The sequence below is a fragment of the Gorilla gorilla genome, chromosome 8, assembly GCF_029281585.2.
Source record: "Gorilla gorilla gorilla isolate KB3781 chromosome 8, NHGRI_mGorGor1-v2.1_pri, whole genome shotgun sequence".
NCBI classification, from domain to species: Eukaryota; Metazoa; Chordata; class Mammalia; order Primates; family Hominidae; genus Gorilla; species Gorilla gorilla.
Window position 1 is genome coordinate 127,737,016 of NC_073232.2, and position 23,453 is coordinate 127,760,468.

Genomic DNA, 23,453 nt, shown 5'->3' on the forward strand with positions numbered 1-23,453 from the left:
ACTACCCAGCTTGAGATCTTTCATGGTTTTCCATGATGTGGCCCTTACCTGCTTTCTGACTTTATCTCTTACAACCCTCCAAAAATCATTCTAAGCACAGTGGAATTATTTTTTTTTCCTCAAACAGCACAGCTTCATTTTCATTTGTGTTTGCGCTCTCTCTCTCTCTCTCTCTCTCTGTATGTGTGTGTGTAAACAATCAGGAACTTTTTCACTGATTGTTTACATGATTTGCTTCTCATTTTTCATTTATCATTTCAGATGTTATTTCCTTTTGTGTGCCTTTTGTAAAGCAATCTTCTCTGAACCTGTAATAGGGATTGGTAAGCTTTTGCTGTAAAGGGCCAAATAATAGATATTTTAGGCATGACAGGCCAGATGGTCTCTGTTGTTCCTACTAAACTCTGCCACTGTAGTAGACAAGCAACTGTAGACAATATGTAAATGATTGGTTGCGGCTGTGTTATCATAAACTATCTACAGAAACAGGCTGTGGACCAGATTTGGTCTGTGGGCAGTAATTTGTAACACCTATTCCAAAACATTACCTTGCTATCTTCATAGCATATATCGCTCTCTTAAAATGTCTTGTTTATTTGTGTGATTATTTTTGGCTTTCTCTTCTATTAATAGAATGCAAACTCCATAGGAACAAGGCCTTTGATTCCTCACTTCTATCTGTCTATAATTCTGATTGGAATTTTATTAATTTAAAAGATTAATCTGAGGAGAACATATATATATTTTCTTAAGTATTAAAATTTAGAATGCTCCTTAGCAGTCTGTTTATCATGTATAGTTACATCTTCTTTTATGACCTAAAATAGATTTTGTAGTTTTGTAAATTAAATTTTTTGTAGTTTTGTAAATTAATATTTAGTTTATTTCTGGGATTTCATTTGGTTTGGAGATTTTTATTAGTTTGCTATTCAGAATGGAATTTTTAAACCATTACATTTTCTGTTGAATGTAAAACCTCTATTGATGTAAAAGAAAAGCTATTGATGATTATATGTGTTTAAATTTTTGCATTTTTTTGGCGATTTGATATCATCAAATTATTCTGTTGATGATTTATAGTGATGCCATTAATGACAAATTTTTGGTCTCAAAGTCTATATTGAAATAAATGTAATTACACCTGTTTCTTTTAATTAGCATTTGCCTGATGTGTCTTCCTTCATCCTTTCAGTCTGTGGGCTCTCTTTTTATAGGCATATCTCTTAAAAATAGAAGACTTTGATTTTGCTGTTTTCTAATCTGTACATTTTTGTGATTAATGATGAGTTGAATCCATTTATTTTTGGTGTTATTATTCATATCTTTGAATCTATTTTTACCATTTTAATTTTTTATTTTGTATTTTTACTTTTTATATATTTGTTTTTAAGCCTTTTATAGCTTTTTTGGAAGGGGAAACATACTGATATCCCCCTCCTATAAGATAAGGATTTTAGCATTCTGTAACTTTTTTTGAAATTCTTTTATAAAACCACAGTGTTTTGATATTCTCTAGACTTTCTATTCTTGGTTATTATGGATACGCATGTTTCTTTGGTCACCGCAATTTTTACAAAGGTAACAGATTCACCAAGGTATTTTATCAGCCCCATCTCCATATCCCTTGATATATTTTTTGCTACACATTCTGTATTTATCTCTTCTCTTTTTAAGTCTTTAATCAAAAATTGTTTTAACGGAAGTCTGCATGTCAAAGCTTCTGAAGTCTCTATGCCTCAGAGTATTTATTATTCCTTCATATTTGAGTGTATGCAACTAATAAAGTAGACTTAATATGTGGAGCAAAAATTGATTAAACTACAATAAAAAATTAAACATACCTCTTTAGAGTATTAATAGATCAAGCAGACAAAATTCAGAAAGAATATCAAAGATCTGAAGAACACAGTTAATAGAAATATGAATTATAGCCATAAAGATTAAAAAGAGGATTTAAATTTGCATTTATTTTACAGATGATATAATTGTTTCCATAAGAAATCGAAGTGTCTACAGGTAAATTATTAGAAATAACAGGAATGTTTGTCAGGTTGTTGGATACAAGATTAATATTAAAGTGCCTTCTTAGACACGTTCCTCTACCAGCTGTTAGGGCTAACTAGATAGTTACAGTAATTAAGGCAGTGTAGAGTTGTTTTTGTTTTGTTTTTTGGTGCAGGGATAGGCATAGTCACTGAAGTAATAAGATAATCTCCAAATAAAAGGTATAGGTATTTATATATTAATATTTAAGTCATATCTGGCTACATTACTGAATTGTTTATTATTTAATAGCTTTTTAGTTGTTTTATATTAATTTCTTGGTAAACTGATTCTAGGCAGAAAAAGACAACTTTGTTTTCTTTTTAAAAATATTCATATTTCTGTATAATTATATTTTTGTAATTTACCTCTGTCATCTATTCACCTTTTTTCTTTGCCATTTTTGTATTTGTATTTGTCTCTTAGTTGTAATGTGTGTGTGAGTTGATTTTTTTTTCAAAATTGATATGTAGATTATGTCCTTTTAGGACACCTGTTTACCTGAAATTATTTTATTTTATTTTATTTTATTTTATTTTATTTTATTTTATTTTTGAGGTGGATAGAGCAAGATATTTATATCTTGCTCTGTCACCCAGGAAGGAGTGCAGTGGTGCCATCTTGGCTCACTGCAACTTCCGCCTCTCGGGTTCATGCGATTCTCCTGCCTCAGCCTCCTGAGAAGCTGGGATTACAGGTGTGCGCCACCACGCCAGCCTGTTTTTGTATTTTTAGTAGAGATGGGTTTTCACCATGTTGGCCAGGCTGGTCTCGAACTCCTGACCTCAGGTGATCTGCCCGCCTTGGCCTCCCAAAGTGCTGGGATTACAGGCTTGAGCCACTGTGCCTGACCCTGAAATTATTATTATATTGTTCTTGAATGGGGACAGCATTGCTGAGTATATATTTTCCATAAATATTACTTCTTTTTTTTTTTTTTTTTTTTTTTGAGACAGAGTCTTGCTTTGTCGCCCAGGCTGGAGTGCAGTGGCGCGATCTCGGCTCACTGCAAGCTCCACCTCCCGGGTTCACGCCATTCTCCTGCCTCAGCCTCCCTAGTAGCTGGGACTACAGGCGCCCACTACCACGCCCGGCTAATTTTTTGTGTTTTTAGTACAGACGGGGTTTCACCGTGTTAGCCAGGATGGTCTCGATCTCCTGACCTCGTGATCCGCCCGCCTCGGCCTCCCAAAGTGCTGGGATTACAGGTGTGAGCCACCGCGCCCGGCCACTTCTTTTTTTTATTTTGACATTTATTTCTGCTTAAGAGCACTTGGCTGCTGGGCAAAATGGCTTATGCCTGTAATCCTAGCACTTTGGGAGACTGAGACGGGTAGATCACCTGAGGTCAGGAGTTTGAGACCAGCCTGGCCAACATGGCAAAACCCCATCTCTACTAAAAATACGAAAACAATTAGCAGGATGTGGGGGCACACGCCTGTAATCCCAGTTACTCAGGAGCTGAGGCACAAGAATTGCTTGAACCCGGGAGGCAGAGGCTGCAGTGAGCCAAGAGTGTGCCACTGCACTCCAGCCTGGGTGACAGAGTGAGATTTTTTCGCCTGAAAAAAAAAAAAAAAAAAAAAAGCACTTGGCATGTTGCCTAATCCTACTCTGTAAATAACTCATTTGTCTGTGTGAATGTGTGTGTGTGTGTGTGTGTGTGTGTACACTTACCTACATGGACATGCCTGGATGTCTGTAATTTTTTTTTAACTATAACTTCATAGAGATATATTCACAAACCATAAAAGTCACCATTTTAAAGTGTACAATTCAGTAGCTTTTAGTATATTATACACAGTTGTGCAACGATCTGCACCATCTAATTTTGGAACATTTTTATCGCTCCAAAAAGAAACCTGTACATGTCAGCAGTCACTTATCATTCTTTTTTCACCAGCTAGTGGCTACATTTATCTTCTTTTTGTCTGTATGGATTTGTCTATTTTGTTATGTCCAAATCTGTATGGATTTGTCTATTTTGGACATAACAAAATAAACAAATCAGTCTTTTGTGACTGATTTCTTTCATTAGCACAGTATTTTTGAAGTTTATTCATGTTATAGCAGAAATCATTGCTTTATTTCTTTTTATGACAAAATAATATTTTATTGTGTGAACATATCACATTTTGTTTACCATTCAGTTGAGGTACATGGGTTGTTTTTACATTTTGGCTATTTTGAATAATATTGGTGTAATATAATATGCTTTTTGTATTTATACAAGATACTTCCTTTAAATATTTAGGTTTTCTTCATCAACAGATTTTTTTCTTTATTTAATATATGTGCTACCCTTCAACTCATTATGATCTCTGCTTTAACTACATTAGTCATGCATACACTGAATTTTTCTGTGTATCATTTCTCTTGAGTGATTTTCATCTCTATTTCTATTTTGGGAGGCTTTTTCATATTTGACCTACATAGCACTATTTCAGTCTTATGCTGTATTAATTATTCTGTTTTCTGATTCTCGTATTAACTTTTTAAATTTTGCCATTACGTTATTACTTTTTTGTTTTTCCTTTTGTAATTTATTTAGCTCTCTTTTTATTGTAATCTTTGGTGTTATTATCTCATCTTTCATCTTTAATTTTGTGGAGTCAGTGTTTTTTAGATTTTATTTTCTCTTGACATGTTCCCCATGGGTATTTTGAATAACTAAAAAACTCTGTATTTATATTAATTAATTGTATCTACTTCATCTATTGTTGTCAAATTGAGATTTTGCTCTTTTTCTCTTCTTACCATTGCAAGTCAAAATAATGTAAGAAAAGTAAAAATGTTTACTACTTTTCCTATGTTTTTGTTTTTATGATTAAAAAAACATATGCAATTGGAATTTGGAGCCTGAAGTATGAATGGTTTTGTATTCTCCTGAAGCTCTACGAAGCTTATAGAAAAAGTGAGAAGTGTAAATAAGACAGGTCTTTCTTTATATCTATTTTACCTATTTTTATAAACTATTTTTATATAAAATTGGGAAATTAATTGTGGATCTCCGCTTTTGTTGGATTTATGAGAGGAGGTTTGGTTGGATTTATGAGAGGTGGTTTGCTGATTGTTCGCCAAAATATTTAAAAGCAGATACATATATCATTTAAAGTGGTTCTAACCTCTGGGCTCAGTCTTTAAAATCAAAAGGTTGATTTATAGATACTTACAGCTTTGATTCTTCAAGCCTTGAAATACAGCTATTTAGTATTTTTTTCTATTAACAAAGTTTTCCAAAAGGTGTTCCTAGCATATTTAAACATAAAGAATAGTTTATCTTTTTTTAAGTTATGGAAATTTAAAATGTGTTAAAAAGTATAGTATATATACTTCTATTCATGTAGTATATATATTTCATAGTATATAGAATATACTTAAAAATTGTGTACCTGTTACCAAGCTTTAATAAACCTTAACGCCTTGCTCTATTTGCTTTGGATTTTTTAAAAAGAAAGTAAACATCACAGTTGATTTTTTTTGTGTCTTTTTTTAGATAGAGCCACCAAACTGTATTTTGTTTTGTCCTTATTATGCTAATGTTATTTGTTTGCAATATATATAATAATCAATATTTATTGAGTACTTTAGTATATGTCAAACACTGTTATAAGTACCTTTAATTTGTTAGCTCACTTAATCATCCATAAAAATTAATACTATACCACATTATTTAAAATATATAAAAATTACATACTCTGTGAATCCTACAAATTGCTTTTATGTGCAACATATTTGAGATTTATCAATGCTAATATATGCAGCCATAGTGCATTTATTTTAGTTATGTAGAATATTTCTACAGGTATAACATTTATTTCCTCATTCTCTTTTTGATGCACATCTAAGTTGTACTTAATTTTTCAAAATAATACATAATTCTGGAATTAAAATCCTTACTCATTTCTACTTGAACTGGAAGTTCTTTGAGATATACAAGTAGAAGTGGAATTGTAGATTTATTAGATTTTTCCAAATTACACTGCAAATATTTATATTAATTTATGCTCCATCATGGTATACAATACTTTTCTTCCACTTCCTCACCAACGTTTTATATTTTTAGTCTCTTTAATATTTGCCAATCTGATGGTTTTGAAATACTATCTTGTTTTTACTTGCATTTTCTTTATGACTAATTGAAACAATATCATTTTACATATTTATTGTGTATTTAAGTTTCTCTTCTTTGAATTGTTGCTCTTATTCTTTGTCTTTTTCTTATTTTGTAGTTTGTCTTTTTCATATTGTTGGCATTTTCTTATTGACTTATACTAGTTTTAATGTAATAAATTCTGGATATTAATTTTTTGTTCATTATTTATACAGCAAATATCTTCTCATAGTCTATGACTTGGCTCTTGATCTTTGTTAAAAATGACATTTATACATTCTTCTCTTTGCTACATGGCACCTACCCTAAAATCGAATATCAACCACATAATTGGATATAAAACAATCCTCAGCAAATGCAAAAGAACTGAAATCATAACAAACACACTCTTGGACCATGTGAAAATAGCAGTCAGGACAAAGAAAATTGCTCAAGAAATTAAATAACGTGCTCTGGAATGACTTTTGGATAAATAATGAAATTAAGGCAGAAATCAAGAAGTTCTTTGAAAATAATGAGAACAAAGCTAAAACATACCAGAATCTCTGGGATATAGCTAAGGCAGTGTTAAGAGGGAAATTCAAAGGGCTAAATGCCCACATCAAAAAGTTAGAAAGATCTCAAATTAACAACATAACATCACAACTGAAATAATTAGAGAAGCAAGAACAAATCAACCCCAAAGTTAGCAGAAACAAGAAATAACCGAAATTAGAGCTGAACTGAAGGAAATCAAGACGCACACACACACACAAAAAAAACATTTAAAAGATAAACAAATCTAGGAGTTGGTTTTTTGAAAATATTAATCAGATATTTTGCAAGCTAGACTTATTTTTGCCATTGAAAGTAATGGCAAAAACTGCAATTACTTTTGCTCCAATGTAATAGCCTGCCAACCAACAACAACAACAACAACAACAACAACAACAACAACAACAACAACAACAACAAAAAGCATAGGTCCTGATGAATTCACAGATGAATTCAACCAAATGTACAAAGAAGAGCTGGTACTATTCCTATGGAAACTATTCCAAAAAGTTGAGGAGAAGGGACCCCTCCCCATATTATTCTATGATACTCATACGGCCAGGAGGCAGGGAAACGCTGGGTAGAAGAGGGCAGTCCCTGGGAGGGCCCCACCCTCAAGCCTGGAACAGTAGCCCAAAGGGAGAAATTTCTATCACCATATTTCTGCTCGAATGTTGCCTTTTCCAAAATCGTCCTGGCCCACCCCACTCCCCTGATTCTGTACCCATAAAAACCACAGGCTCCACTGGCAGAGGTGCTGCAGAAAAGGAGAGAAGAGAAGAAGCAGCCAGACATTGGAGAGAAGCAGCTTGACTTCAGAGGGATGGCTTGATGGGGAATATCAGAGGAGAGCTTGGCTGGGGAGAGCAAGACTCCAGGGAAAGACCACCTTCTCACCTCATATTCTTTCCACCTCCCCTTCCCACTGCAAGCCACTTTCATTGGCAATAAAATCCTCCATATTCACCACCCTCCAATTTGTTCATGCAACCTGATTCTTCCTGGATGCTGAACAAGAGCTCAGGAGCCATGGGTATGGACACTTGAGCTATTTAACACTTAAGCCTTCCGTGGATGGCAAAGCTAAGAAGACACTGTAACACATGCCCTCTGGGGCTTCAGGGGTTGTGGGTACCCCCCCAGACACTGCCATGGGGCTGCACAGAGTTTTGCTTCTGCCGGCACCCAGAAGCATTCATCCCGGTTGCTGCACCTGCTCACTTGCATGCTCCTCCTCCCACAAGGGGTTATTTAAGAGCTGTGGGCTGAGTAAGTGAGGCACCCCTTTTGTGAGACCCATGAAGGGGTCAGGGAAAATGTTCTGTTTCAATGCCAGCATCATCCTCATACCAAAACCTGGCAGAGACACAACAAAAAAAGAAAACTTCAGGCCAATATCTTGGATGAACATAGATGCAAAAATCCCCAACAAAATACTTACAGACCAAATCCAGCAGCACATCAAAAAGCTAATACACCACAATCAAGTAAGTAAGTAGGCTTCATCCCCAGGATGCAAGTTTGGTTTGACACAAGCAAATCAATAAATGTGATTCATCACAAAAACAGAACTAAAGACAGAAACAACATGATTATCTCAATAGGTGCAGAAAAGGCTTTCTATAATTAAAAACTATAACTTAGGTATTAAAGGAACATACCTCAAAATAATAAGAGCCATATATGACAAACCCACAGCCAATAACATACTGAACAGACAATACCTGGAATCATTCCCCTTGAAAACTGGCACAAGACAAGGATGCCCTCTCTCACCAGTCTTATTCAACATAGTATTAGAAGTCCTAGCCAGAGCAATCAGGCAAGAGAAAGAAATAAAGAGCATCCAAACAGGAAGAGAGGAAGTCAAACTATCCCTCTTTCCAGAAGACATGTTCCTATATGTAGAAAATCCTATAGTCTGAGTCCAAAAGCTCCTTCAACTTTTAAACAGCTTCAGCAAAGTTGTCAGATACAAAATCACTGTACAAAAGTTACTAGTGTTCCTATGCACCAACAATAGCCAAGCTGAAAGCCAAATCAGAAAGGCAATCCCATTCACAATTGCAACAAAAAGAAGAAAATACCTTAGAATACAGCTAACCAGGGAGGTGAAAGATCTCTATAATGAGAATTACAAACCACTGCTCAAAGAGAAGACACAGACAAATGGAAAAACATCCAGACTCATGGATAGGAACTGTCAATATCATTAGAATTGCTATACTGCCCAAAGCAATTTACAGATTCAGTGCTATTCCCATAAAACTACCAGCAGCATTCTTCACAGAACTAGAGCAAAACTATTTTAAAATTCATATGGAACCCAAATAGAGCCTGAATAGCCAAGGCAATTCGAAGCAAAAAGAATAAAGCTGGAGGCATCACGTTACCCAGCTTCAAACTATATTACAGGGCTACAGTAACCAAAACAGCATGATACTGGTACAAAAACAGGCACATAGACCAATGGAACAAAATGGAGAGCCAGGAATTAGGCTACACACCTATAACCATCTGATCTTCAATAAAGCTCACAAAAACAAGCAATGAAGACTCCCTTTTCAATCAATGGTGCTGGGATAACTGGCTATCCATATGCAGAAGATTGAAGCTGGACCCCTTCCTTACACGATATACAAAAATTAACTCAAGATGGATTAAAAACTTAAATGTAAAACACAAAACTATAAAAATCCTGGAAGACAAACTAGGCAATGCCATCCTGGACAAAAGAACTGGCAAAGATTTCATGACAAAGACACCAAAAGCAATTGCAACAAAAGCAAAAATTGACAAGTTGGATCTAATTAAAGAGCTTCTGCACAACAAAGAAACTATCAACTATCCTATAGAATAGGAGAAAATATTTGCAAACTATGCATCTATCAAAGATCTAATATCCAGCATATATATGGAACTTAAATTTTCAAGAAAGAAACAAGAAACCTCGTTAAAAAGTGGGCAAAGGACATGAACAGAAACTTTCAAAAAAAGACATACATGTGGCCAAGAAGCATATGAAACAAAGCTCAGTATCGTTGATTGTAGAGAAATGCAAATCAAAACCACATTGAGATACTATCTTATGCCAGTCAGAATGGATATTATTAAAAAGTAAAAAAATAACATATGCTGGTTAGGTTGTGGAGAAAAGGGAGCACTTATACACTGTTGGTGGGAGTGTAAATTAGTTCACCCATTGTGGAAAGCAGTATGGCAATTCTTCAAAGAGCCAAAAGCAGAACTACCATTCAACCCAGCATTCCCATTACTTGGAATATGCCCAGAGGAGTATAAATCATTCTACCATAAAGACACATGCACACAAATGTCCACTGCAGCACTGTTCACAATAGCAAAAACATGGAATCAACCCAAATGCCCATCAGTGACAGATCAGATAAAGAAAATGTGGTATGCATAAATCATGGAATACTATGTAGCCATAAAAAATGAGATCATATATTTTGTGGGAATATGAATAGGGCTAGAGACTATTATCCTTAGCAAACCAATGCAGGTACAGAAAACCAAATACTGCATGTTCTCACTTACAAGTGGTAGTTAAATGATGAGAACTAAAGAACACAAAGAAGGGTACAACAGACACTGGGGTCTACTTGAGTGTGGAGAATGGGAAACGGGAGAGACAGCTATTGGATACTGGGTTTAATACCTGGGTGATGAAAAAATCTGTATGACAGATCCCTGTGACCTAAGTTTACCTATGTAATAAATCTTCACATATACTTCTGAACCTGAAAGTTTTTTAAAAACAATATTTATTGTGGAGGGGTTTTAAACTTTATTAATTTTTTACTTTATGATTTAGATCTTAATGACATGCTTTTTTAAGGTCACAACAGATGCTCTCTTGTATTTTTGAAAAGCTATAAAGTTTTGCTTTTAATATTTAGGTCTTTAATTAGCTGAAATTGATTTTTATGTTTGATATAGGATATAAATCCATACTGTAGTTTTTCTTTTTTATTGTTTGTTCCTGTGCCATTTATTGCAGTCTCCCTTTCACCACAGATTTTTCTAAAGTACTTTATTGAGATACAATTGGCATAGAAAAACTGTACACAATAAATATCCACAATTTGATAAATTAGGAAATAATTATACATCTATGAAACCATCAGCACAATCAAGACTATAAATATATCCATCCAACACCTTAAGTTATTTAATTTTCTTAACACTTAATATAAGACCTAACTTGTTAGCAAATTTTAAAAATATACAATACAGTATTGTTAACTATAAGTACTATCCTGTATAGTAGATCATCAGAGCTTAATCATTTTGCATAACTGAAGCTTTGTACCCTTTGAGTAACCCTTCTCCTTTTCTTTCTCCCTATCCCAGCACCTGGTAACCACCATTCTATTCTCTGCATGTATGAATTTGATTATTTTAGATTTCTTATAAATGTGGGATAATACAATATTTGTTCTTCTGGTCAGGCTTATTTCACTTAGCATCATGTTCTCCAGGTCTATCTATGTTGTTGCAAATGGCAGAATTTCCATCCTTTTTAATGCTGAACAATATTTAATTGTATGTATATACTACAGTTTCTTTATCTGTCATCTGTCAACAAACACTAAGGTTGCTTCCATGTCTTGTCTATTGAGAATAATGCTATAAGGAACATAGAAGTCTAGATATCACTTTGAGATCCTGAGTTTAGTTTCTTTTGATTTGTATATACCTAAAAGTGGGATTGCTGGAACAGATGGTAGTTCTATTTTTAATTTTTTGAGAGGACACCGTACTGTTTTTCATAATGGCAGCACCAATTTGCATTCCCATAAACAGTATACAAGAGTTTTTTAGAGAAATGTCTATTCAGTCTCTTTGCCCAGTTTTAATTGGGTTGTTTACCTGATATATAGTTGTTTGATTTTTTTATGTTTTGGATATTTACCTCTTGTCCAATGTATGATTTGCAAATATTTTCTCTCATTTTGTACCATTTTCTTTTGTTGATTGTTGCCTTTGCTGTTTGATGTAATTTCAACTTTTTAGTCTGATGTAATTTCGGTTGTCAATGTTTGCTTTTGTTGCCTGTGCTTTTGGTAGTATGTTCAAGAAATCATTGTGTACTATGCAGCCATAAAAAATGATGAGTTCATGTCCTTTGTAGGGACATGGATGAAATTGGAAATCATCATTCTCAATAAACTATCGCAAGGACAAAAAACCAAACACCGCATGTTCTCACTCATAGGTGGGAATTGAACAATGAGAACACATGGACACAGGAAGGGGAACATCACACTCTGGGGACTGTTGTGGGGTGGGGGGAGGGGGGAGGGATAGCATTAGGAGATATACCTAATGCTAAATGATGAGTTAATGGGTGCAGCACACCAGCATGGCACATGTATACATATGTAACTAACCTGCACATTGTGCACATGTACCCTAAAACTTAAAGTATAATAATAATAAAAAAGAAAAAAAAAGAAAAAAAAAGAAATCATTGTGAAGTTCTCTGTTGATAAGCATTTCTTCTGTTTCCTTATAAGAGTTTGATGGTTTCAGGTTTTACATGTAAGTCTTTAATCCACTTTGAATTGATTTCTGTGTATGGTATAAGGGTCCAATTTCATTCTTTTACATGTGAATATGCAGTTTTCCCAACACCATTTAATGAAGAGACTATCCCTTCCCCATTGTGTTCTTGGCATCCTTGTTGAAGATCAGTTAACTCTACATGCACGGGTTTATTTCTGGGTTCTTTACCCCGTTATATTTATCTATATATCTTTTTTCATGCCAGTAATCATGACTATTTTGATTACAAAATAGTTTGATAATCAAACTATTTTGATTATTATAGCCTTGTAATATATTTTGAAATCAGGGGTATGATACCTCCAGCCTTTTTTCTTCTTGGTCAGAATCATTTTGACTATTTGGGTTATTTGGTGGTTCCATATGAATTTTAGGAGTTTTTTCTTTCTATATATGTAAAAAAAGGCACTGGGATTTTGACAGGATTTGCGGTGAACCTGTAGATCACTTTTAGTAGCATGGGCATTTTAACCATATTAATTTTTCCAATCCATGAATATGGGATGTCATATTATTTATTTGTGTTTAATTTCTTTTGTCAATGTTTTATAGTTTTTAATGTTCAAGTCTTTATTCTCTTTGGTTAAGTTTATTTATAAGTATTTTATTTCTTTTGATGCCATTGTAGGAATGTTTTCTTTAATATCTTTTTCAGATAGTTCATTGCTAGTGTATAGCAATGCAACAGATTTTTGTATGTTGATTTTGTATCCTGCAACACTGTTGAATTTATTTGTTCTAACAGATTTTTGTGTTTGTGTGTGCATATGTGTGGAGCCTTTAGTTTTTTATCTATATAATATATCATCAGCAAACAGAGATTACTTTTTCTTTCTGATTTAAATACCTTTTGTTTTTCTTGCCTAATTGCTCTGGACCTTACTTCCAATACTGTCTTGAATAGAAATGGTGAGAGTGGACATCCCTTCCTTGTTCTGGAACATAGAAGGAATACTTACAGCTTTTTATCATTGCATATGGTATTAGCTGTGGGCTATTCACATATGGTCTCTGTTGTGTTAATTTTCTCCTATACCTAGTTGTTCAGTATTTTTTATCATGAAAGGGTATTGAACTTTGTCAGATGTTTTTCTGCATCTATTGATGATAACATAATTTTTATCCTTCATTCTGTTAATGTAGTGTATCACATTTATTGATTTGTATATGTTGAACCATCCTTGTATCTCAGAGATAAAGCCTACTTGATCATGGGGTGTGGTCCTTTTAATGTGTTGTTGAACTTGGCTTGGTAGACCAATGGAACAGAACAGAGGCCTCAGAAATAATACCACACATCTACAACCATCTGATCTTTGACAAACCTGACAGAAACAAGCAATGAGGAAAGGATTCCCTATGTAATAAATGGTGTTGGGGAAACTGGCTAGCCATATGCAGAAAACTGAAACTGGACCCCTTCCTTACACCTTATGCAAAAATTAACTCAAGAAGGATTAAATATTTAAAGTAAGACCTATAACCATAAAATCCCTAGAAGAAAACCTAGGCAATACCATTCAGGACATAGGCTTGGGCAAGGAGTTCATGACTAAAACACCAAAAGCAATAGCAACAAAAGTCAAAATTGACTAATGGGATCTAATTAAACCAAAGAGCTTCTGCACAACAAAAGAAACTATCACCAGAGTGAACAGGCAGCCTACAGAATGGGAGAAAATTTTTGCAATCTATCCATCTGACAAAGGGCTAATATCCAGAATCTACAAGGAATTTAAACAAATTTACAAGAAAAAATCAAACAACCCCATCAAAAAGTGGGCAAAGGATATGAACAGACACTTCTCACAGAAGATGTTTCTGTGGCCACCAAAAATATGAAAAAAAGCTCATCATCACTGGTGATTAGAGAAATGCAAATCAAAACCACAATGAGACACTATCTCACACCAGTTAGAATGATGATCATTAAAAAGTCAGGAAACAACAGATGCTGGAGAGGATGTGGAGAAATAGGAATGCTTTTGCATTGTTGGTGGGAGTGTAAATTAGTTCAACCATTGTGAAAGACAGTGTGGCAATTCCTCAAGGATCTAAATCTAGAAATACCATTTGACCTAGCAATCCCATTACTGGGTATATACCCTCAAAATTATAAATCATACTACTATAAAGACACATGCACACATATGTTTATTGCAGCATTATTCACAATAGCAAAGGCTTGGAACCAACCCAAATTCCCATTATGTTAGACTGGACAAAGAAGATGTGGCACATATACACCATGGAATATTATGCAGCCATAATAAAGAATGAGTTCATGCCCTTTGCAGGTACATGGATGAAGCTGGAAACCATCATTCTTAGCAAACTAACACAAGAACAGAAAACCAAACACTGCATGTTCTCACTCATAAGTGGGAGTTGAACAATGAGAACATATGGGCACAGGGAGGGGAACATCACACACCAGGGCCTGTCATGGGGTGACGGGTAAGGCAAAGAATAGCGTTAGGAGAAATACCTAATACAGATGACAGGTTGATGGATGCAGCAAACTACCATGGCACATGTATACCTATGTTACAAACCTGCACATTCTGTACATGTATCCCAGAACTTTAAGTATAATAATAAAAAAATAAATTTTTGAATAGTAATATATATAATACTCTCTAATGAATATATTCTCAACTTCGTTGCCCTGTCTTTACTTCATCCTCTATCCGCAGACAAAACTCTAATACAACATCAACTAATTTCTAAGCTTTTTTTGAACACTCTACTGTAGAAAAACATACGAATATACTGATCAGTCTCACTTCAGATGCATGCTCACCAATCTCATACTGTTTCAGCTTCTTCATTCCTGTAGTTCAGCAAGTGGGAGGGAGTGGCATCCAGTGGCTTTTTTGCTGCCGTTGTTTGGTGAGCAGGAAGGAATGGTGTGCAATGACTTTTTTGCTCCCATTGTTCAGCAAGTGGAATGAAGTGTTACAGCTCTTTTGTTCCTACCATCTGCAGTTTGGTGAATGGGAGGGTTACAGGTCTTTTGTTTCCACCACCCACAGCTTAGTGAGTTCTGGGTTCTTGTCTCGTGACCAAGAGGAATAAGGTACGTGGACACCAGAGAGTGAGTAAGGCAGAAAATAATTTTGTTGAGCAACAGAAGGCAAGCTCTCAAGCTCTCAGTGGAGAGAGGGACCCTGAAAGTGGGTAGCCCTCTGTGAGGCTGAGTCTGGGGTTTTTATGGGCTTAAAATGGGGGCAGGCTGGTACTTGCTAATTGGTCCATAGATGGTCTTGGAAAAAGCAGCATTCAATTAGTTAAAAGGCATCATACACCAGGAACCAATCGAGAGAGTGGGTAGGTTGGCGATAGAAGTTCTCACTCTGGTTGTGGACTCTATCCAGAACTGGCAGTTCAATTTTTCAGGCTTTAGGCTGTCTTTGGCTTGAAGGTTGGCTTTCACCGGGGACCTGTCCCTGTCCACCTAGGAATTTGTCTGTCTCCTGTCACTACAAATACTATATTTCCTCAGTCTATTTACTTTCCCTCTTTTTAATGACTATTTTAGATCTTTTCTCTGCCTGCACATTTCCCAACCCCTCATCCTCCATTCTCTTTCTCAGCTGATGGCCTTTCTGATTTTATTGAGAAAATGGAAGCAATCTAAAGGGAGCTTCCAAATGATCCCGCCACCACATTTCCCTCCCTGCTCTCTGTTCAGTATCATCTCCTCTCTGCATGTTGTGTATATTCAGTCTTTATGTTTTTTTCACAAGATCTCATCACCTTTTACCTACCTCAGGGAATAGTTCCAAATTCCTCCTCCCTCTCCTCTCTTTGCAATTTTTCCTTTTCTAATAATTTTTTTCCAATTGGCATAAAATGTGTTATTTCCCCAATCTAAAACTGAAGTTTTCTTACGTGTCTTGATCATACTTATTCTTCATGCTAATTTTTCATTTCTCTGTATTTATCAATAAAGCAATAAATTATTTGAATTGATTTATAGTCAATCATGTTGTAATTTCTTTATACCATAATAGAGTAGTTCATTAATGCAGCATAAAAATTTATTTTCAAGTTATGTACATTTATGGATAAACTTGAGACATGTTTTAAATTTTAAAGTTTTATATCCTGTACCCTACTTAGCTAAGAAGTTCAGAGCATATTTCAGCATTAAGTTACATGTTTAAGTGCCAGGTAAATTTTCCATTCATAACCAAACACACCATCATGATTTTTGAAATTCTGAGGAGAAATATATCTCCTAGTTAAGTGGAAAATTGTGTAGTTGGTTTCTGGAGTACTTTCATTCTAAGCAGCTTTAAAAGGAAACATTTTGTGTAGAAGTCTAAATTTTCTTTCTTTATAGTAGTGCACATTCATTCATTGGTATTCTTATTAGACACTTGGATTGATTAATACTCCTACTAATTTTGTTCTAGATCTCAGCTTTGTATTTTTAGCCTGATTGACATTAGGATTGATCATTACCATACACAAGATACTTCATACTGATCTAGTATTTTCAACTCTATTAAATATAAGAAGAGAGAAAATCATGCTTGAATGCCTGGCCAAGAATGTGGTTGGGCATATTTGTGGCAGATGGTGGAGTCTATATAGACAGAAAAATGTCTGTAGGTCTGGGGCATTACAGCCTTTACTCAGGACTGTCCAGGGTCTGAAGTCTCCCAGTTCCTACCTCCAAAAGGGCATTTATTTCCTGACTTCTTAATGCTTAGTTGCAGTCTTGAAAAAATAAAGATGCTTGAGCAGACAAATTTGTGGAAATAGTTTTGAAGTGCTTGCTTTTCCTTCGTGATATTTTTTTCTTCATTCTAAATAGATATTCTCTTTCTCAAGACTGCAGCCCTACTTTTTGTTGTGGGAAGTCAGGGACCCCAAATGGAGGGACCGGCTGAAGCCATGGCAGAAGAATATGGGTTGTGAAGATTTTATGGACATTTATTAGTTCCCCAAATTAATACTTTTGTAATTTCTTATGCCTGTCTTTACTGCAATCTCTAAACATAAATTGTAAAGATTTCATGGACACTTATCACTTCCCCAGTCAATACCCTTGTGATTTCCTATGCCTGTCTTTGCTTTAATCTCTTAATCCTGTCAGCCAAGAAGGATGTGTATCATCTCAGGACCCTGTAATAATTGCGTTAACTACACAAATTGTACAGCATGTGTGTTTGAGCAATATGAAATGTGGGCACCCTGAAAAAAGAACAGAATAACAGCAATTGTTCAGGGAATATGAGAGATAACCTTAAACTCTGACCGCCAGTGAGCCGGGCAGAACAGAGCCATATTTCTCTTCTTTCAAAAGCAAATGGGAGAAATATCGCTGAATTCTTTTTCTCAGCATGGAAAGTCCCTGAGAAAGAGAATGCGCACCTAGGGGTAGGTCTCTGAATGCCCTCCTGGGGCGTACCTGTCTCTTATGGTTGAGATTGCAGAGGTGAAATAAACTCCAGTCTCCCATAGCACTCCCAGGCTTATTAGGAAGGGGAAATTCCCACCTAATAAATTTTGGTCAGACTGGTTGATCTCACCCTGTCTCCTGATAAGATGTTATCAATGACAGTGGTGCCCAAAACTTCATTAGCAATTTTAATTTCGCCTCGGTCCTGTGGTCCTGTGATCTCGCCCTGCCTCCACTTGCCTTGTGATATTCTATTACTCTGTTAAGTACTTGATGTCTGTCACCCACACCTATTCGTATACTCCCTCCCCTTTTGAAACTCCCTAATAAAAACTTGCTGGTTTTTGTGGCTCGTGGGGCATCACGGATCCTACCAACGTGTGATGTCTCCCCCAGACACCCAGCTTTAAAATTTCTCTCTTTTGTACTCTGTCCCTTTATTTCTCAAGCCAGCCGACGCTTGGGAAAATAGAAAAGAACCTAAGTGATTATTGGGGCAGGTCCCCCGATAACTTTTGAATCTCACTCAGCTGCATTTGTCCAAGGTGATCACTACTCAGTCTTTTAAACATTGTATTTACTTGATGTCTATAGCACTAAATTCTGGGTTTCTTTTTCTCTCCTGGAGTAGCCATTTCTCAGTCTCCTTTGCCAGTTTCTCTTCAGGCTCTGATTATTTAACATTGGTCTGCCTCAGGGCTAATCTCTTGGACCTCTTGTCTATCTACGAAGACGATTTCCTGCCTTCCTGGCTTTCAATCCCATGTAATTTCTGATAACTTACAAATTGTTATCTACTACGCATGCTCCTGAGCTTGACTTAACATCTGGCTATTCAATAAATTTCTCTAACTTAATATCTTTAAAATTAAGCTCCTAATTATTTCCCCAAGTTCCATCGCAGTCAAACCTATTCTCCATTTAAGTTAATGGTGATTTTTGCTTGGTCTTAGGAAAAAATTAAAAAAAACAAATAAAACTTTGCCTTTCTTTCTTACAAAGGCTGCATTCTTTTATTTAGCTAATCCTGTTTGCTGTACCTTCAAAATACATTCCCTGTATTTGACCACTTCCTGTGGCCTTCACTGCTGTTACCCTGGCCTCCATTACCTCCTGCCTGTATTACTGGCACAGGCTTTACGAGAATCACAGTTAAGGCTTGCTTTTGCTTTGAGGTTTCTGTACTTGTCCTCTCTGCCTGGAATATTTTTTTCTGGTAAACTCCATGGCTTATTCTCTTACTATCTCAATTCTCTAAATGTTTCTTCTGAAAGCTGGAAGCATACTCCTACCTAACAGTATCTCCCTCCTCTTCACTGGTTTATTCTTCTCCAAAAGACTGATGTTCATTCAGTAGAGTATTACTTGCAAGAGGACAGAAATTTTTATTTTTTTATTGTATCTCTAGGGCCTAGAACACTGGCACATTGAATTTTCCTCTGCAATTTTTTGGCAGTCAGATGAAAATTGGAACTATGACCTACTGCATAATTCTCATTATCAGATATAAGGATACCTATAAATTCTTATACAAAATATTGCCTTACACTAAATTATACAATAAATATATAGGGTGAATCTTATAAAGTATACAAGTAAGCATACGAATAATGCCTTAATAGTTTTAAAAATAAATTTAGTTAATGTAATTTAATCTGTATGTTCTATATTAATAATTTTTAATGGTTAAGGGTATAATATGAAAGGTATGTATCCAAAAGACAGAAGTAATCTATATTTATTTAAAATAATTGGAAATAATTTTTATAAAAGTAGCAGTTTAATGTTATTAGCAATACATCACCTTCATGTAATATGCATAGCCACTCATGACTTATGACATTTAAATGTTTCACCTTGGTTCCAGCATTATGTATGGACAAAATTAAAAATATCTTTTCCCAGAATTCCTTGTATCATTGTGAATAAAGGTCATATCTGTAAAATGATGTTTATCATAGAATCATTTTAAAATTACTAAAAGTAGAAGTGAACACAATGGAAAAACAAATAAATACATTATATGAGAAATATTATTTAGCTATCAAACTTCATGTTTTCAAAGAATTTTGAGTTTGTGAAAGTTACAAAGTTTTTATGAAAATGTCTATCTTTACAGCTACAGAATTCTAACTGGAATAAAATGCACCAAAATGTTAACTGTATTTCCTTCTAGTTATAAAATTATAGATAATGTTTATTTTATTCACTTACTTTTGTATAGTTTCCAGAATGTCTATAATGTTTTAACTTTGTAATAGCATCAGAAATAATAAATAAAATTTTTAAGGAATTAGTACTTCTTCCATAACTATGTTTTGCTTTTTGTTGATTGAGGACAAAGATTTGTATTTTGTTATACTTAAATATACCACTAGTATTTAACAATAATCATTTTTAATATCTGTACAATATATTGTAACCTAAATTTTGCTTTTTAGACAGTTTTTAAAGTACATATCAGGATTGTACTTTTTTTCCTCCCTACAGACAGCCTTTTGATTGATTATCAATTTACCTTCAGCTTATTACAGGAAGATGATCGCCACCATACTGCCATAAACTTTATAGCAAACCCAGAACAGGTGAGGAAAGATTGTTATCTTTTAAAGTATAATTATTGGACACAACTTTTTTTCGTATTTCATTTGATTTTACCTCTTCTCAGAATTATCACATTGTAGGGCCTTTGTAGAAACTACTAATCCTATTAATTTTTTCTCTCTTCGTGATTCAATAATTTGTGAATTTGATATTTCAGATTTTGCAAATAGCCCTATATTTTAAATTAAATATAATTTGTCACTTTATATATCTTGTAACAAAATTTATGCCTATAATTATACAAGCACGGACTGTTCTTATTTAAAAATAAAACTCGGTCGGGCGCAGTGGCTCATGCCTGTAATCCCAGCACTTTTGGAGGCCAAGGTGGGCAGATCATGATGCCCAGAGATCGAGACCATCCTGGCCAACGTGGTGAATCCCCATCTCTACTAAAAATACAAAAATTAGCTAGGCATGATGGTGCATGCCTATAGTCCCAGCTACTGAGGAGGCTGAGGCAGGAGATTTGCTTGAACCCAGGAGGTGGAGGTTGCAGTGAACCGAGATTACGCCACTGCACTCCAGCCTGGCGACAGAGTGAGACTCCATCTCAAAAAAAAAATAAATAAATAAAACTAATGAATTCAAAGCATACTATATTAAATATATTTTACTTTCCTTTATACCATTCCACAGTAATATGATTTGTCTTTTTTCTCAGTCAGTAGTTTATCTGAGTCATATGAATGATGGCACCTTTAATGAAATTACCACATCACTGATACATTGTATAAGCTTTTGAAGTTTAAATATATGAAAGATTCATTGTGAATTTTAATTTCAATCCATCAATTCAGGTAAAGACTCTTAGGTTGTGTTGAAATAACACACATATTTTGCTATCCATCTGAGACTTTATTAATTTGAAAATCCTGAGAATGGAAATATCAACCATAGGGTTTATTTGGGTTGAATTTTAGTTCTTTTAAAACTAACACTCATACATTTGAAATGAAGTTATGTTAAATATATATATTATTATTATGAATCATCCATATTGTTAAATGATATGTTAAATCCATATCATATATTTAATGGTTTTTCAAGTAGGTGAAATGTCTAAATATATTAATACTATGATATTTTGCAACTTCTTTCCTTTTAACGTAGTTCACTGGACTTGCTGACAACTAATATAATTTCTTAAATTTTTCTTTTCCAGTAAAATAGCATTCTGTCTCCCCCATCACCAAAAAAAAGAACAGTTCATTTTACATTTTATGTTACTATTTATTCCCTAGACTTTATGAATGACTGTATTCTTGGGGAATACATTTAAAGTTTTGACTTTTAAATAATGATTTTAAAGATATTTTGTTTCAAATACAAGCCATCCTTCACTGATTATCTGTTTCTATATAGATATATTAACAATCTCAGAAACTACATTTATCAATGTGATAAAGTTTTTATACTTGCATTATAATTACCATTGACTTTTTATTGTAGTAAAATAGACATAAAATAACATTTATTTAAATAATTTTAGGTATGTAATTCAGTGGCATTAAGTATATTTACAGTGTGGTGCAATCATCACCATCATCCACATTTTCATTATCCCTAACAGAAACTCTGTGATTATTAAACAATAATGCCTCATTCCACACTTCTCTGCAGCCCCTGGTATCTTTATTCTACTCTCTGCCTGTATTAATTGGCTTACTCTAGGTACCTCATATAAATGTAATCATTTGTCCTTTTTTATCTGGCTTATTTCATTTAGCATAGTGTTTCCAAGGTTCGTCCATGTTGTAGCATGTATCGGAGGTCATTCTTTACCTTTAGCTTCTTGATTAATAGTAATTCCAAACCTGTGGGGTTCTTTGAAGATCTAAGAAATTTGATGTAAGAGAGATATCTGACTCAAAATGTGAGAGTGAATAATATTCCTCCACAGTATTGTCCATAGTGTCATACGCTTATGTCCAGATTAGCCACAATTCTAGTTTGCTTGTCTTTTTTGCCATTTTCTCCTTCAATTTCCAGCAATCCCAAGTGCTTTCCAATGTCCCAGCTTTGTTTTACTTTCTACTATCTTGTCCAATTGAAGCCAAGAAACCAGAAAAGTGTTCTGTGAAGCTTAACGATGCATAACTGTCATGAGAGGCATCACTAAGAATGCTTATAATACCATTTTGTGTAACCCTCTTTAATTAAAGATATATTCACCTGGGAATAATCTCAGAAATTATTATGTATTATTGGCCAAGGCTTCTTATTCTATAAGAAAATAATAATAAAAAGTAGATAATTATTTATACATTTCCTACATTTTGAAAAACAGATTTAATTTTAACTCGCTATCCATCACTTCTAGCCAGTGCTTTCATGTGAACAATTTCTGAATAGGTTTCTGTATAACATTATTTTGCCAAACTTATCCATATCTAACAAACAATGTTCTAAATCACTGATTTTATCACTTACTGGAATAACTACAGTGTCACTTTTTCAGTACAGCTTTTTAAATCCTAAATGCTTTTTATATGGCTTTAGTTATGGTACCATATAATTCAGCATTGCCTAAACTTGGAATTGATAGAGAATGAACTAAAAATTCAAAAAGAGTTTTATAGGTTTTTAAAATATCAATTGGAAATTTTGTGTGACCTTTTAGCGACAACAGTTATGCTCATATTAATCTCATCCAGCATAAGGTACACGTAATTAAGAGACAATTTCAAGAGAAAACAAAGATTTAAGCCTCCTTAAGGGTACACTGATTTCACCATCCTTTACTTTCATAAAAAAGTGACTTTTTGTATCCGTTTCATTAATAGTAAAAAAAATCCACTCCTCAGAGCATGTCCTTTTTTTGAGTTCCCAGTCCTCTGGGTGAAGATGAAGATGAAGAAAGAGAAGAAAAAGAATATACCCTGTCACTATACCTAATAACGATAACACTACAATTATAAGCACTATGGGCTGAAACCAAAGTTTTTTTCCAGAAATTATTTCATTTAATGCTCACAAGAGCTTCTTGAGGGAAGTAATTACATCCCCATTTTAGAGATTAGAAAAATGATTTTTGGAAAGGAAAAGTAATTTCCCCCTAATCAATCAGTCTGTACATTAAAGACCTGAAATTTCAATCTAAGGTTATCTGACTCCTCACTAATTCTTTTCACTGCTTCATGAAAATGATTTACT

At 34.5% G+C, this 23,453-nt stretch overlaps 1 protein-coding gene across 4 annotated transcripts in view; it reads left to right on the plus strand.

Moving 5' to 3' along the window:
• The window catches only part of ATRNL1 (attractin like 1), an 853,221-nt gene that overhangs the window by 344,841 nt on the left and 484,927 nt on the right, over window positions 1-23,453 (plus strand). For all 4 annotated transcript variants that reach the window (XM_019035499.4, XM_055353888.2, XM_055353889.2 and 1 more), the window contains one exon: window positions 20,184-20,278. In XM_019035499.4, the coding sequence (XP_018891044.1) occupies window positions 20,184-20,278 (95 nt within the window). The remainder of the gene's footprint in view (window positions 1-20,183; window positions 20,279-23,453) is intronic.